This window comes from Phodopus roborovskii, unplaced genomic scaffold (genome assembly GCF_943737965.1).
Source record: "Phodopus roborovskii unplaced genomic scaffold, PHOROB, whole genome shotgun sequence".
Classification (NCBI taxonomy): domain Eukaryota; kingdom Metazoa; phylum Chordata; class Mammalia; order Rodentia; family Cricetidae; genus Phodopus; species Phodopus roborovskii.
In genome coordinates, this window is record NW_026126541.1 from 13,459,946 (window position 1) to 13,475,439 (window position 15,494).

Below are 15,494 nucleotides of genomic sequence, written 5' to 3' on the forward strand. Positions count from 1 at the left end.
AACTTTTGCAACCAATGTGAAACAAGTAAAGCAACTTTTAAGAGCCCATTTAGGTGGCAGGAGTGATGCTCAGTGGTGGATTGTTTGCCCAGACTACACAGAGCCTTAGGTTTGCTCTCCAGTACCATAAAGGTCTTAAAGACTGTTGAAAATCTGGCATCGTTTTGGAGTACAATAAAGACACCATTTTATTTTCTGGTTAGAGCCTGAAGTTGAGTGGCTTTAATATATGCAGAGTTGTGCAACCAATACCACTGACTGTAAAAGCTCCTTCCTCTTTTCTCCCTTCCCCTCCCCTCCTCTCTCCTCCTCCCTTCTGCCTCTCTTATCTTTTCTTTCTTGCTAGGCTCAACCAGGTGATACCCTCAGCTCTTTAATGATAGGACATTTTATTTTTCCCACAAGAAATCCTGTACCCATTAGCAGGAACTCCCCATTGTGTCCTTCCTACAAGCTCTGCCAAACACTGTTACTGTTTCTACTTAACATTTCAATTGAAGCTATTTTACCTGCTTGGTATTGGGAAGGCTATAAATCCTGGTCTTCAGTTTGTAGTCAAGCAAATGGTCGGTGAATTACTGGCATATTTTATGTGTTTGTCAAAATAGACAATTGCCAAAATAAAACACTTACGGTTATTTGTTGGTGAAATCTGTCATGAACCAGAGCATCTAAGCTCCAGAAGCATTACAGTTTGTGGCACGGCTGGAACATTGCCATATTCATACTTCCCCCAGCTATCCAGGTGCTTTACCACCACCCAGGATAGTCTTTCCTTTAAAAAAAAATTTTTTTTTTTTGGATATATGTGTGTGGGTCTGTATGTCTGTCATATGTGTCTAGGTGCCCACGGAGACCAGAAGAAGGCATGACAGATTCCCTGGAGCTGAAGTTACCATGGTTTAACGGCCATCTCATATGGGTCCTGGGAACTGAACTCAGCTCTCTGCTTCTGGAAGAGCAGAATGTGCTCTTAACTGTTGAGCCATCTATGAGACCCCAAAATGTTTTTTTTTTTTTCAGAGAAAGCATTTGAGATGCAGGAACTTGAATTATAACAGTTAATAGCATAAACAAAGCCTCAAGTCATGTTTAGGAAATAGCAAACAGTTTGCTTAATAAATCAATAACTGACAACTAATAAAGTAATAACAAGAAAGGGTGCATGGTATGGATAATACAAGATCAAACTGATTTTAACAAAATAATAAAAGGTCTCAATTCCTTCAAAATGTAAGGACTGGTAACTTATTAGTTGGGTGGTTTTGAGCATTGACTGCAGGTGATTTAGTCAGAGAGCCACACTTCTCAGGCTATCCCAAGAGGACTAACTTTTAACATTATTATATTTCTAATCGGTAATCTTTATAAACTACAGTAAAAACAAATTACATATAGACAGAAAACATTTTTTTTATAGATAGGTTCTCACTTGTAGCTCAGATTAGCCTCAGTTGTTAAAAAATGCTGATATTAAAATCACTTTATATTATATTCCACAAAAATATATTTCTATTAAATTGCTATAAAGGTTTCTAAGTATTTGAAATTTCTGTATCATGTCATAGATTAGTGAAATAGTTATAGATGAGCATTGGTTCACATATTCCATTTCTGTAGCACTAATTCTAGTTGATATCAATAATAAAAACAGAGACAGATTTGGGGTTAAAGCTGAAGATCAGAGAAGCCAAGCAGCCAGCCCCTAGAGAGTGCTCACCTCTACCAATGCTCAGGCTGAAGGGGTGATCTGTGCTCAGACTGCATCTGTCTCCACCAAACCTCAGACTGCACTGAGCTCCTGTCTCCTCCCGCCTTATATTCCTCTCTAGTGCTGGGATTAAAGGTGTGGGATCCCAAATGCTGAGATCACCTTTGTGTGGGCTCTGTTTCTCTTTTAGATGTATCAATTTCCAGTAGCTCAGGGTGGCCTTGAACTAACAGAGAGCTGTCTTCCAAGTGCTGGAATTAAAGTGTGTACTACCACTGCCTGGCCTCTGTGGCTAAGTTCAGTCAAACCTTGTTAGATCAAAAGCAAAACATCACCACATATTTCAAGCAAGGGCTTCAGAGTAGTCAGCATCAGTGTGGGAACAAAGCAGTGAGAGGCGTTTACGACCCTGGTAAATTGTTGGCGACAGGAATTTAGTGAAGGACCTAGATTTTAAAGACATTTGGAAATGTAAGTGAAGACACTTGAGGTGATTGAATGTGGCTTTAAGCATGAGTGGGAAAAATGTCTGTGCAAAAGAAGGAACTGAATTGAAAGAAAAAAAAAAGCTGCTAAATTGTTTTCATAAAAACTACATTTGTAGCATTTTTCTTTTCTTCTGTTTTTATTTGTCTCATTCTGTAGCTCAGGCTGGCTTCAAATTTGTGTTAGTTCTCTCGCCTTACTTGCCCAAGAGTTGGAATTGCAGTCACGACACTGATTTGTTATTCATAATTTGAATTTGCCTACTCAGATGCACTTGGAATCTTTTCTGGACTCACAGTTTGAATACATAATGGCATCTGCTCACAGTGAAAACAGATGTCCAAGAACATTTTACAGTTGAATCTTTACTCTCATTTGTTGTTGCAGTAACTGTTGTTGGGCACTTGGCCAGGAAACTGTGACTCCTAAGCAAAGGGAGGAGTTACAGATAAAGTTCACCATTGCCAGAGAGATTCTATTCCAAATGGATTTGTGTGGAGCAACAGTGATATCCAATGACAAGTTAAATTAGACACAGAGGTGTTTCTCCCACACAGTCTCAGAAGATACATTCCGTTGAGGGACTTGGTTCAGGCGAAACAGTCTTCTTGAAGTTAGATTAAAGTCACACACACTAAAGAATTCTATTAGGGATTTTAAGAAGATTTTTGTTATGTGACTTCAGGAACTACTTTACCCAGATAGTTTCAGTTTGCAAAACGGCAACCAGTGACAGATGAGGTAATTCTTCTTTCAATTGTAGTCAAATCCAAAACCAGTAGAGTTTGCTTTTATAAAATTTCAAATATAGTAAATTGCATGTTTATGTTAAGTCTGAGACTGTTAGATCCCTATTCTTTTAAAGCACATGATAGTAATGATTTTATTTCTTGTAGTTAATATCTGTATTTGAATGGAATTTTTCAAGTATTTTGTCTTAATGCTGTGGGATATGATAGTAAATACGGTTAGACCTATTTTTATTGAAGACTGTGTTAGGTTTTACAGTTCCTGTGCATCTCCTAGATTGTCCTCTTGTTAATGCTCAGATCTTCACTCACAAGTGACTTTTCTGTGGGGATTTCTGGCTGAAGGGCTACGCTTTATGACTGGGTGCATAGTATAGTCGTAGGTTTGGGGTAGTAATTATATATTTTGAAGCTTGTTTTTAATTTTTACAGAAATGTTCATGCTCTTGAACATAGGTAAAATTATTCTACTAGTTAATTAAGAACATAGTAAATTGGCATTGGCAGATCTGTAGAAAGGTCTTGACTCTTAGAAAAATTTGGTTAGTCTATTTTTTGAAATATTCATGTCAGTGAGCTAGTCATCATTGACACCATATAGTTGACACAATATCTTATACTTTGTTTAGTTTATAAACTCAATGAGGAGTGTCATTGATTTTAGGCTGAGAGGTAAGTATCTATTGACTGTCCTGAGATGTGCTAAGAAGCTTTAAGGTTTCTCTTGCGGCAAAGTAAAGGCTGCTCTTCCAGCAGCTGGGTGTTTATTATCTTTATAACCCTGGTGTATGTGTGCAGTGCCTATATTTGGGTTAGTACTCTGTGGCACAGCTGCCCCTTTGGTTATTATAGCGTTGCTTGCGCAGCAAATTTGATTTCAGTCTGTATAGCTCCTCCCTCCATGTTTCATAGGTTAAGGAAAAAGGAAGGTTGAGAAAACTTGGAGGTTTTCACATAAAGATTGCAACACAAGTCAGGAGGGCACGGGAGTGGCTTCTGTGAGTTAGAGTACTTGTTTGAGTGAAAGGAGAAAGGATATTTGGTCAAAGTTTTTCATAAAAGGTATTACTTCCTAATTAAGATGTTTTTACTAATATACTGTGTATACACGTCTGTGCACGTGTGTGCGCATGGGAGTGCAGGCCTCTGCAGGCGGAGAGTTCTCTTCCTGATGATGCTGCAAAGATTGAGCTCAGGTCACTAGGCTCCACAGCAAGTGCTCCTGACCATCTGCCAGGTCGTGTTCCCAATTTTAAGAGCTCACGAGCCTCTGTAACTCTGACTACCCTCAAATACACAATTTCCATGAAACATGCCACAAAGTGAGATGTGTTGTAGCCCATATCCAATAAATGTGTTTAATTGAGCGGGTAATGTGATTAGTTAAGTCAGAGAGGAATGAGAGATACAATTTGATAGATACTTAGCAATGCTTATTTTGGCAAAAACAGATTTTCATATTCCTGAAGCGTGTTATTCCCAGAGGTTAACAAGGGTACGCTCACAGTTCTTGCTTTCTTTTAAACACTTGTGCAGTCTGTCTTCTGACCAAGAAAGGAGCTGCTCGAGATGCTTTTCTGCCTTTCTGTGTTTAGCAGTCTCCCCTACTGCATCTGATGCTGGCACCGGCCAGATGTCTTTCCTCTATCAGAGTCGAAACCACTTTTAAAAGCTATGTGGTTCTGTACCTCTTTTTTAAAATGTATGATGTGAAAGAAAAATCTTCCTCAGGTCACTCCTTCCTGTATCCCCTTAGGATATTTTAGGCATGTCAGCTGTTAAGGCTCTGAGCAAAGATTTATACAGTTGGCCCCTTTGCCAGACCTGAGCCTGTTTGAAAAGCCCCAGCATTAGTAGTAGCTTTTAGTTTTAAGAGTTACAACATTATTTGTGTCTTTCACCTCTGTTGTTTTCAAAAGGATTTATGTAGCTGGGGATCCTCAGTAATGAAAGAGATTTTGTTATCAGTGAAAAAGCAGGGTAAACTTGGGAGGATCACTGTAGTGTTTGGAGTTAAGCACTTGTTTTGTTATTGTTGTTGTTTTAAGGTTTGTAGCTCTGTGGTAGAGTGCTTGATGCACAAGTCCTGTGTTTGCTTTTCTAGCCCTCAAAATAATAAAAACAAGAAACTAACGAAAAGGAGGTTTGGGTGGGCATCTGTACATGCTCCTAATGAAAAGGAGGTTTGGGTGGGCATCTGTACATGCTCCTAACGAAAAGGAGGTTTGGGTGGGCATCTGTACATGCTCCTAACGAAAAGGAGGTTTGGGGGGGCATCTGTACATGCTCCTAACGAAAAGGAGGTTTGGGTGGGCATCTGTACATGCTCCTCTTAGCTGTCAGCATTCCTTTTCTTCCTTACCATACTTAAGACAAGATGAAATAAAAAATGATTTTCCAAAAACTAGGTTTTTTGTTTTGTTTTGTTTTGTCTTTTGTTTCTTCTAAGACAGCTCTGGCTGACCTGGATCTGACTGTATAGATCAGTCTGGTCTCAAACTCATAGAGATCTCTTTGCTTCTTCTTGGTTTAAGGGCATTGCCAACATACCTTTACCCCCTCCACTCAAGCCTAGATTTTCTTAGAGAAAGTATGTTTTTTACATAACATTTCTTTTAGAAACTAACAGATTTATGGAGCTAATCTATGTGTGGTAGCAGTTATGTCCATGAGATGCAAATGATTTTCATGTTTTTCAGGAAAATAATAGTTTTTGCATTTAAGTCTTCAATTGAATTATTTTAAGCAAGTCTGTGAAAACTCATCCTTCTTTAAAGCTGTCCATTTTACTACAATTTGTAACAAAGTATATGAGTTTGTGGAGAAGTTTTGAAAAGAATGTGTGTGTCTGTGTGTGCATGTCTGTGTGTGTGTGCATGTCTCTGTGTCTGTTGTGTGTCTGTGTGTGTGTGTGTGTGTGCATGCATGTCTGTGTGTGTATCTGTGTGTGTGCATGTATGTCCGTGCGTGCGTGCGTGCGTGCGTGCATGTGTATGTGTATGTTTGAGGCATGGCCACATGTAGTTAGGCTGGCCTTGAACTCTTTATGTAATTGAGGATGGCCTTGAACTTGTGCTGACCCTCCTCCCAGCTGGATTGCAATTGTATGCCACCATGCCTGGTTTATGTAGTGCTGGGATTGAATCCAGGGTGTTGTGCATGCCGTGCTCCAATGACTTTGTTTTGTTTTCATTTTAGTCAGGGTGATACCATGTTTCCAAGACTGACTTGAACATGAGATTGGCCTGCCTCAACCTCCTAAATGCTCCCTCACACTTGCTTACTTCCTTATATTTGTTTATTTACTTATACTTTTGTTTTAGGACAGCTCTATACGTAGGCCAAGCTGGCCTGGAACTCAAGTAGCCAGCAAAAAACTGACCTGGAATATGTGATTTTCCTGCCTTAGACTCTTTACTGCTGAGATTACAGAAATGCAACATCATATCCAGCTACTTATTTTTTGTTATGTTGTTCAGTTTGGCCTTGAGCTCCTGGGCCTGCTTACCTTTTGAATACTTCAGTACTGTGCCTACCTTATTGCTGGGCTGAGCTGTTAGAAGTCTCCTCCTACCCCCCTTTATCTAAATGGAAGCATAAATAGCAGAAAAGAAAACCTAGCAGAAAAATAGGCAAAGAATGTGAATATATTTTTCTCTTAGGAAGATACATAAATTGTTAACAGATACATGAGAAGGTATTTAAAATCACAGATCATCAAATCATCAGGGAGGTTCAAATTAACATCATAATTAGGTATACAAGGGCATGGCATAAATTGTTATATAGCACCAAGTTTCCCAAAGAAATTAAAGCAATACAAGTACCTTATGAACCAGTGGTACCTTAAAGAAAATGAGATCACCCACCCTGTAAAGATGCCCGCCAGTGCGTGTGGCATCATTATTCATAATAATCAAGATACACAAGCAATCACAGTATTCCTCCACAGATGCAGGGTGAACGTGAACTCATACACACATTGTTTAGCTCTTTAAAAAGGAGCTTCTACTATTTGCAACTAACCTAGATGAACTTAAATGACATTGTAATGAGAAAATACACCAAATACAGGAAGAAATACTACATAAAATCATATGTGAAATTTAAGAAAAAATTACATAATATAGAGAGTAAGCTAGTGGTTGGGATTGGGATACATACCATAGTTACCTAGGAGGCATTTGTCTTAGGTATGTATATTCACTATAAGCACAGGTAATGGTCCGGTATCCTAGAGAGTCAAAGGAGAGGGAAAGGAAACTAACCATATGGTAAGTTGAGGTTGCTGGACCCCAGTAGTCACTGTGTGTATGTAACATCAAGACATCATGTTAAGCACCTTAAATATATACAATAATGTAAAGTTGGTTGGAAAAATAAATGAGACAGCATAGAAAAATAATTTCACTAAACTTCAGTGTTAATCAAGATACAATTTTCTCATTTTTTTTTCCACAGGGTGTTTGTGAACCGAAGTTTAGCCATGGAAAAAATTAAGTGTTTTGGTTTTGATATGGATTATACTCTTGCTGGTGAGTAATGGTTTTGATTTCTTCAAAGTCGCTGGTTTTGATAGAACGTAGCGGGTCCACAGCAGTCCAGTAATCACTTATTTGGCTGCAAGAAGCTTTTGTTGGATTTTCTTTCTATTGAGATGTGTGGACACTGAAGTTACCCAGTATTCCTGAGAGTTGATTCCTGAGCTTGTACAGATAGTTACAAAAAATTGCTTTCAAACTCTGGTTAAAAAAACCTTTTAGTAAAATTATAGATACTTGAATCATGAACATTTGAACGTTTTTGGCTCTTATTCTTTTGAGCTTTTCTTCAAAAGTAGAAAAAGTTTTTGAGACAAGTTTCATACTATACTCAAAGCTGACCTGGAGCTCATGCAGGCTGGCCTGGAGTCATGTAAGCTGGCCTGGAGTCATGTAAGCTGGCCTAGAGTCATGTAAGCTGGCCTGGAGCTCATGCAGGCTGGCCTGGAGTCATGTAAGCTGGCCTGGAGCTCATGCAGGCTGGCCTGGAGCTCATGCAGGCTGGCCTAGAGTCATGTAAGCTGGCCTGGAGTCATGTAAGCTGGCCTGGAGCTCATGCAGGCTGGCCTAGAGTCATGTAAGCTGACCTGGAGCTCATGCAGGCTGGCCTAGAGTCATGTAAGCTGGCCTAGAGTTATGTAAGCTGGCCTAGAGCTCATGCAGGCTGGCCTAGAGTCATGTAAGCTGGCCTAGAGTCATGTAAGCTGGCCTGGAGCTCATGCAGGCTGGCCTGGAGTCATGTAAGCTGACCTGGAGCTCATGCAGGCTGGCCTGGAGTCATGCAAGCTGGCCTGGAGCTCATGCAGGCTGGCCTGGAACTTGCATGAATTTTTTGCACCTGCATCCAAGTGCTGAGATTATAGGCATGTGTCAGTGTCCAGCTTAAAGATGAATTTCTGGATTTCTCATTCGCCATAAAGTTAATTATTGAAGTTTTTAATATTTTATTATTATGGATTGGGGTGAGAGATTGTAAATGCTTGGATTGCAAGCATGAACCAGCAACATTTTTAGTCCATTTCCATGTTGGCTTGATGTGGTGCTTGGAATCAAACCTAGGGCCTTGGTCATGTCGGCAAATGCTTCATTATGTGTGTATGGGGTTCACATGGAAGCAGGTGACCACCCTAGACCTGGAGTCATGGTTGTGAGCCTCTTGCTGTGGTGGCGGGAACTGAATTCAGGTCCTTTGAAAGAGCAGTGCATGCTCTTACCTGTTTAGTCATCTCTCTAGCCCATTAATAGTTTATTCTCTGACAGATAGGACATGCATTCATTTCCCATCACAATGGGTGCGCGAGCTTTGCTCATTGTTACAGTCGCCTTAAAGACTAACATTGTGCCCTTTCTTCCCGTCTGTGTCTGATACAAGGGAAATATCAGTGTGTCAGTTGATAGTTACATCGCCTCAGAGTTTAAAATGTTGACAGCATTCATTGTCAGGTTGTTCTTTAACTTTACAAGTAGTAGGTTTGAGAGGTCAGGTTGAGCACCTGTGCATGTGCTTAGCACACAGGTGTAGTTATGATATTAAGAGAAAGAATCTTCTGGAGATTCTCTTCTAAATAATTGTCTTTAGCTAAATATGGCAGTGTGGACTTGTAGTCTCAGCACGAATTTACATCTTTGAAGTTAGAAGACTTCATTAGAGAAATGTTCAGTGAAATACTGATAAAATAAAAGGTGTGTGTTAGTTTGTCCATGTCTGTCTTTAAGGCTTGAGTGTTAGGGAAATAGGTAGGTAGGTAGGTATGTTTGTATGTATGTATGTAGGTATGCCCTTGAATTTATTATCTTTGCTCAGCCTTCTCAGTGCTGGCCTACTTGATGTGAGTCTATATTCTTTATGAATATTCTGACACCTGGTAAATTTCCTCACAGCATTAACAGTTTTGTTTATGTGTACCAGTGTTTTGCCTGCATATATGTCTCTGTACTTCATGTGTGCCTGGTGTGCAGGGAAGCCAGAATAGGACCTTGGATGCCCTGGAAGAAGAGTTGATACACTGTTCTGAGCTGCCATGTAGAAATCCAGTTTGGTGCCTGTAGAAGAGCAGCAAGTGCTCTTAACCCTGAGCCACCTCAGCACGTCCCCTCCCTAGAGCATTTTATAATATAGTTGCAGGCTTGTTTGTTTGCTTGCTTTTAAGACAGGGTCTCACTGTATATCCTAGAACTCAGTACACTGAGAGGTCGTTAGCTTTAGCTTTGTGTGCAGCTCAAGCTGGACTTGGACTTGTTGTAACCCCCTTTGCTTCTGCCTCCTAAGTGCTGGGATTACAGGTGCCACCAGACCCATCCTAGTTGTAACTTTGGATAATCTGTCTACTTTTTAGCTTGTAAGTATCTCAAGGGCAACAGTTTTCTTTTCTTACCTATATTTTATGTTTACTATAAAATGTGTTACATGGTAGCTGCTAAATGAATACTAACTTTGGACGCATGTGTTCTAGTCTGTCCAGTGATTCTTAACCTGTGGGTCATGATCCCTTTGAGGGTTGCATATCAGATATTTACATTACAGTTCATAACAGTAGCAAAATTACAGTTACAGAGTAGCAACAAAATGGTTTTATGGATGGGGTCAGCACAGCAGGAGGAACTGTGTTAAGGGCAGACAAGCAAGGAAGGCTGAGAACTGCTGCTCTCGTCTGTTTGAACCCTCACATTTTGTTCTTTTTTTTAGATTTTTTTGGTAAAACAAATCTTTTATGTTACTATATTAATTATTTTCAAAAAATCAAACCACACTGGGTGTTGGTGGCACACACCTTTAATCCCAGCACTCAGGAGGCAGAGGTAGGTGGATCTCTGTGAGTTCAAGTCCAGCCTGGTCTTCAGAACTAATTCCAGGACAGGCTCCAAAGCAATGCAGAGAAACCCTGTCTCTAAATTCTAAGAAAAAAAGAGAAAGAAAGAAAGGAAGGAAGAAAGAAAAGAAAAGAAAGTTTCAAACCACAAACAACAACAAAATCGTCCATTAGAGGCAACGCTGTGGAGATGGCTCAGGTCAGTAAGTGCTTTCAGTTCAAGCCTGAGGACCTGAGTTTGTATCCCCAGAAGCCATGTGAAAATGGTGACCATAACTTTTGGCTTATAACCCTAGCCCTGGAGCTTTGGAGAAAGGCAGATCCATGGGGCTCACTGGTCAGCCAGTTTTGCCACTTGAGATCTTATCTTACAAAGCAAGGTTGGAGGTGCTTCTGTTTTTTTCCTCCTGTACCTGAGTCTGCATGGAAGCTTAGCCTACAGATGTGGCCCCTTCAAGACCCAGGGTGTTAGGAGGCAGGCCTTTGAGCCTTGCTTTCATGGCAGGAAGTATAGTACCCAGTATGGACCTAGCATGTAGATACATGGAATCTTTGATGAACCCCAAGGCTATGAAGATTCACAGGAAAACACCTCTTCCAGGTAGATTTCAGAATAAAAATAAAAAGTGTTCTGTCTTTGAAATCTCTGAAAACTAATAACAAACTGGAAAAATCCAAATAAAGATCATTTTGAAGAAAATATTTTAGCTGGGCAGTGGTGACGCATGCCTTTAATCCCAGTACTCTGAAAGCAGAGGCAGGCAGATCTCTGTGAGTTCGAGACCAGACTGATCTACAAGAGCTAGTTCCAGGACAGCCTCCAAAGCCACAGAGAAACCCTGTCTCAAAAAACAAAAACAAAACAAACAAACAAAAAAAAAGAAAGAAAAAGAAAAATGTTTTATCTTGACTCACCTTCTTTCACCCATATCTGAAAAACTATGAAGATATAAAAGATCTTGGAGGGTGAATCTCTCAGCAAAGATAACAGTTTCCTTATTTCAAATAAAAAGGAAAGTGTATACAAATATTGGGTCAGTTATCTCCAGTATCAAGTACAGAGTCTGCAAAGACTGGAGTGTAGTGATATATTGTTTGTAATCTAACAAAGCTTGCCTGAAGATCAGAGTGCAGAGCTGAGCCACTAGACACACACACACACACACACACACACACACACACACACACACAAGTTAGCTGTAGAGGGCAGGCAGTGGAGGCCACATTTTTAATCCCAGCACTTGGGAGACAGAGGCAGATGGATCTCTGTGAGTTCAAGGCCACCCTGGGCTACATGATAGTGAATCGGTCTAAAAGATAAACAGAGCTCGCACCTTTGATCAATATCTGTTTCTGAGTTTTATTATTCTTGCTAACTGGAGACCTTACCCTAGCCATTATGGCAATCCCTGTAAGTCTTCACATTTTATTCCTACCAATTGTGTGTTATCAAATGCCTTGTCATGGGGAGTAGAGATTCTTCACATTGATGTCTTAGATATTACACTGAACAAAATAAGAGTTGTGTGTACTCAGCTACTACTGTAAGAGATGCAGGGGAAAGCTGATGTGGGAATGCAAAGGCAAGAACAGGATGACTCAAAAATCCTTTTTTAAAAGTTGATGTGAACCAGTATTACCATTTTACCTTCAGCTGACCAGTATGCCTTTATAAACTGAATACCTAGATGCCCATCCATTTGGTGAAGTAAACCATCTAGCATCCAAAAACAAACAGGCTAAACTCAGAATTAATACAGATGACAAATATGGTGGACCCCGGTTCAAGTCCAGTTAGAGAAAAAGAAAAGATAGTGGGAATGTTGCTTACAGAAATATGAAGATCTTGAAATTGTAAATGTAATTTTGTACTTGAGATTGATATTTTAAAAGTCTTAATGTTTTTATGCTTAAATCTTACTATTCTAATTTTAGTTTGCAACATAATTATAAATATACTCTTTGATAGTGGCTCAGTCTGTAAAGTGCTGTTCCCCACCCCCAAGTTAGAACCTTGGGATAGGATTCAATAGCTCCCATTAGTGACCCCCAACCTTCTGGGGATTGGTGTGGGGTTGGGGACAGGGGATCTCTGGAGCTCATTGGCTAGTCAGCCTAGCCAATAAGTGAGCTTCAGGCCAGAGACTTTGCTCCTCGCATAAAGATGCTTGCCAGGTAAACTTAAGAGGCCTGAGTTCAGCTTCTGGAACCTAAATAACGATGGCAGGAGAGAATGGACTCCACCAAGTTGACCTCTTATGTGCACATATATGCAGGCACAGGTGCCCCCAGTAATAATAATTATGCACAAAAAAGAGGAGAGGAAGCCACCTAATATCATTCCTCTGGCCTCCATATGTGCATCATATGCACACGTGCACACATATACAACACACACTTATACACACACCAAAAATAAGTAAATAAAATTTAAAGTAAAAACAAAGATGGTTCTTGAGGAATAACAACCAATGTTGACCATAGGTCTTCACAAATATGTACACACATGTGCATTGCACACACCTGTACTTATACCTGTACTTGTGTGCACATGAACACATATAAACACACAAAAGATGAACGAACCAACTACTGGGATGTTTAATTTTGAGTTAAAAATTTTGAGATAATTTTGTCAAGAATTGGTGCCTTAGATGTGATTAGTATACACACTTGTTATGTCTTTGTATTTACTTAACTTCTATAGTATCTTAAATGGTTTGTGGCTTTAAGACTGATCTGTATGTATTGTATATGTGCCTGGTGCCAGCTGAGATACAGAAGGATGTCAGACCCTCTAGAAGTAGTTACAGATAGTTGTGAGCTGTCATGTGGGTGCTGGGAACTAATCCAAGGTCCTTTGCAAGAGCAGCAAGTGCTTTTAACCTCTGAGCCAACCCTGCAGCCCTTGGTTTGTGACTTTTGATATAATGGTATTTCTGTAGACCAGGTTGGCCTTGAACTGACAGAAATCTGCCTGCCTCTATCTCCTGAGTGTTGGGATCAGAGGTGTCCACCACCAATGCCTGGTGACTTTTGCTATAATGGTATTTCTATGTTGTGAAATTTGTTCAGTATTGTAGATCACTTATATATTTTGTTATTGTTTTGTTTTTGACACAGGTTCTCATTGTATCAGCCCTGCTGGCCTAGGATGCTGTATGTAGACCAGGCTGGCCTTGAACTCACAGAGATCACCTGTCTTTGCCTCTCAAGTGTTAGGGTTAAGAGCATTTGTCCCCCGATCGGACATGTTTAGGTTCTGAGCCATTTTCATCAATTCAGTGATGAACTTATTTGCTTCCATTAGAACAAATGGATACCATGGCTTGTGTCCAGTCCTCAGGCAGAGAAGAACTAACATCTGTAACTCATGTACCTGTAGTAGGAAATGTACTTTTATGAACAGCATACCTTTAATCATAATAGCTCCTTAAGCTAGGGTCATTAGTAACATTTATAAAGAAAGCCAAGTCAAGATAAAAGATGGCTTACAAGGAGAAAGAAAAATCTTTACTTCCTATTTAACTTCATGAAGTTAAGGCCCATATAACAAAAACAGGTTAGCAAGGAAAAATGTTATTTTGTTTTATATGACATGGGGACTGCCAAGAAAATGAAAGAACTTATGTGTTTTTATGCTAGGATTTGTGATAAAATAGACAGTTAATGGGGAAGTGTGATTGGACAAGGGGTGTATTCAGATCTTTCGATGCACCTTCGGAGAGAGGGCTATTCCTTTCTTCTGGCAGTGAGCTCATCTCATGAGACCATTCTCCCGAGGTTTTTGGTATGCTTCAGAGGGGGCAGGTGGATATAAAGATAGCCTTTCTGCTTCTGATTTTGGGGGTATCAAGAGACAGTGTTTTGGGGTAATGTGCCCTGAACCTTGCCAGTAACTAGCACTTGGCTTAGTTTATATTACTATTTTTATTTTAGATAGTCTTGCTAAATAGCTTTTATTGGCCTTGTACTTACTATATTGTCCAGACTAGCCTTGAATTCATGGCAGTCCTCCTGAGTCAGCCTCTTAAATTATAATCTTGTACCACCACACCTGGCTGGCAACTGACTTTCAAAACTCATAGATGGAATTTAAACCTAGATCAGTTTCCATTTTTCATGTGGTCTAAAATTTAAAGATAACAAAAGTTGTTCACTAAGCTCTAGAGATCAATAAGAAATACAAAACAAAACAAAAACCTGAACAACAAGCCATAAGCCTCCTTGTTTTCTGGTTTTTTATTTTGGGGCCCCAAAGTGAAAATCTTGCGTGAACAGAAATGCCTGTTTCCCACCTTTGAGTTCTAGCCTTTCCATAGAACGTAGCTAGCGTTAGTTAGTCTTTTCGTTTCACTTAGTGTGTATGTATTTGTGCTGCTGAGGACTGAACCCAGGGATATATGCATGTTAGGTAAGTGTTCTGTCCCGTAAAACATAACTTTTCCCCTCCAGTTCCTCCCAGGTACCTCAGGCCGCTCCCATGTGTCACCCTCATTTCAAGTTGATTGCCTCTTTTTTCTTTATTATTGTTATATACAGTGTGTGTGTGTGTGTGTGTGTGTGTGTGTGTGTGTGTGCGCACACACACACACACACACACACACACACACCCTACAATACAACCTGCTAAAGTCTGTGCTGTTGAGTGTATGGTTTGAGGGTTGACCACTGTGCCTTGGACAACTGAGGATACTTCTTCTCTCCAGTCATTAGTTACTGTAGTTCTTTGTCTAGGGTGAGAGCCCACCAAAGTTTCCCACTGCTGTGTTAAGATGCCCATTGATCTTGCCATTGTTCCAGTGTTCCCTGAGCCGTAGATGCAGGAGCTGTGATGTAGATGTATTCTTTGGGGCTGGGCGCCCCGTGATCCAGTGATCTCTGCAATGTGTCTAGTTAGATGTTTGATGGTCTCCATTTGGTCTAAAGAGAAGCTTCTTTGATGAGGGGTGGTAGCTGTACTTATCTCCAGGTATAAGGCTAACCTTCAGAGTATAGTAAGGAATTATCTGATGTAGGAAAGTGGTGGTATTAGATCCTTTTCTAATGCTTATGACTTCACTAGCCCTGGGAAGATGACTAGGTTTTCCATACCAGGTGTGATTTCCCTCCCGTTGATAAGTGAGTGGAGTGGCTCTTACTGCACTTTCACAGATACCTAGCCATGCTGGGCATTGTCATGGTTCACAGATGTGGC

The 15,494-nt window shown here is 40.2% G+C and overlaps 1 protein-coding gene across 3 annotated transcripts in view; it reads left to right on the forward strand.

Moving 5' to 3' along the window:
* Nt5c2 (5'-nucleotidase, cytosolic II) overlaps positions 1 to 15,494 on the forward strand; it is a 125,911-nt gene that overhangs the window by 83,027 nt on the left and 27,390 nt on the right. For all 3 annotated transcript variants that reach the window (XM_051200011.1, XM_051200012.1, XM_051200013.1), the window contains one exon: positions 7,408 to 7,481. In XM_051200011.1, coding sequence (XP_051055968.1) covers positions 7,408 to 7,481 — 74 coding nt within the window. The remainder of the gene's footprint in view (positions 1 to 7,407; positions 7,482 to 15,494) is intronic.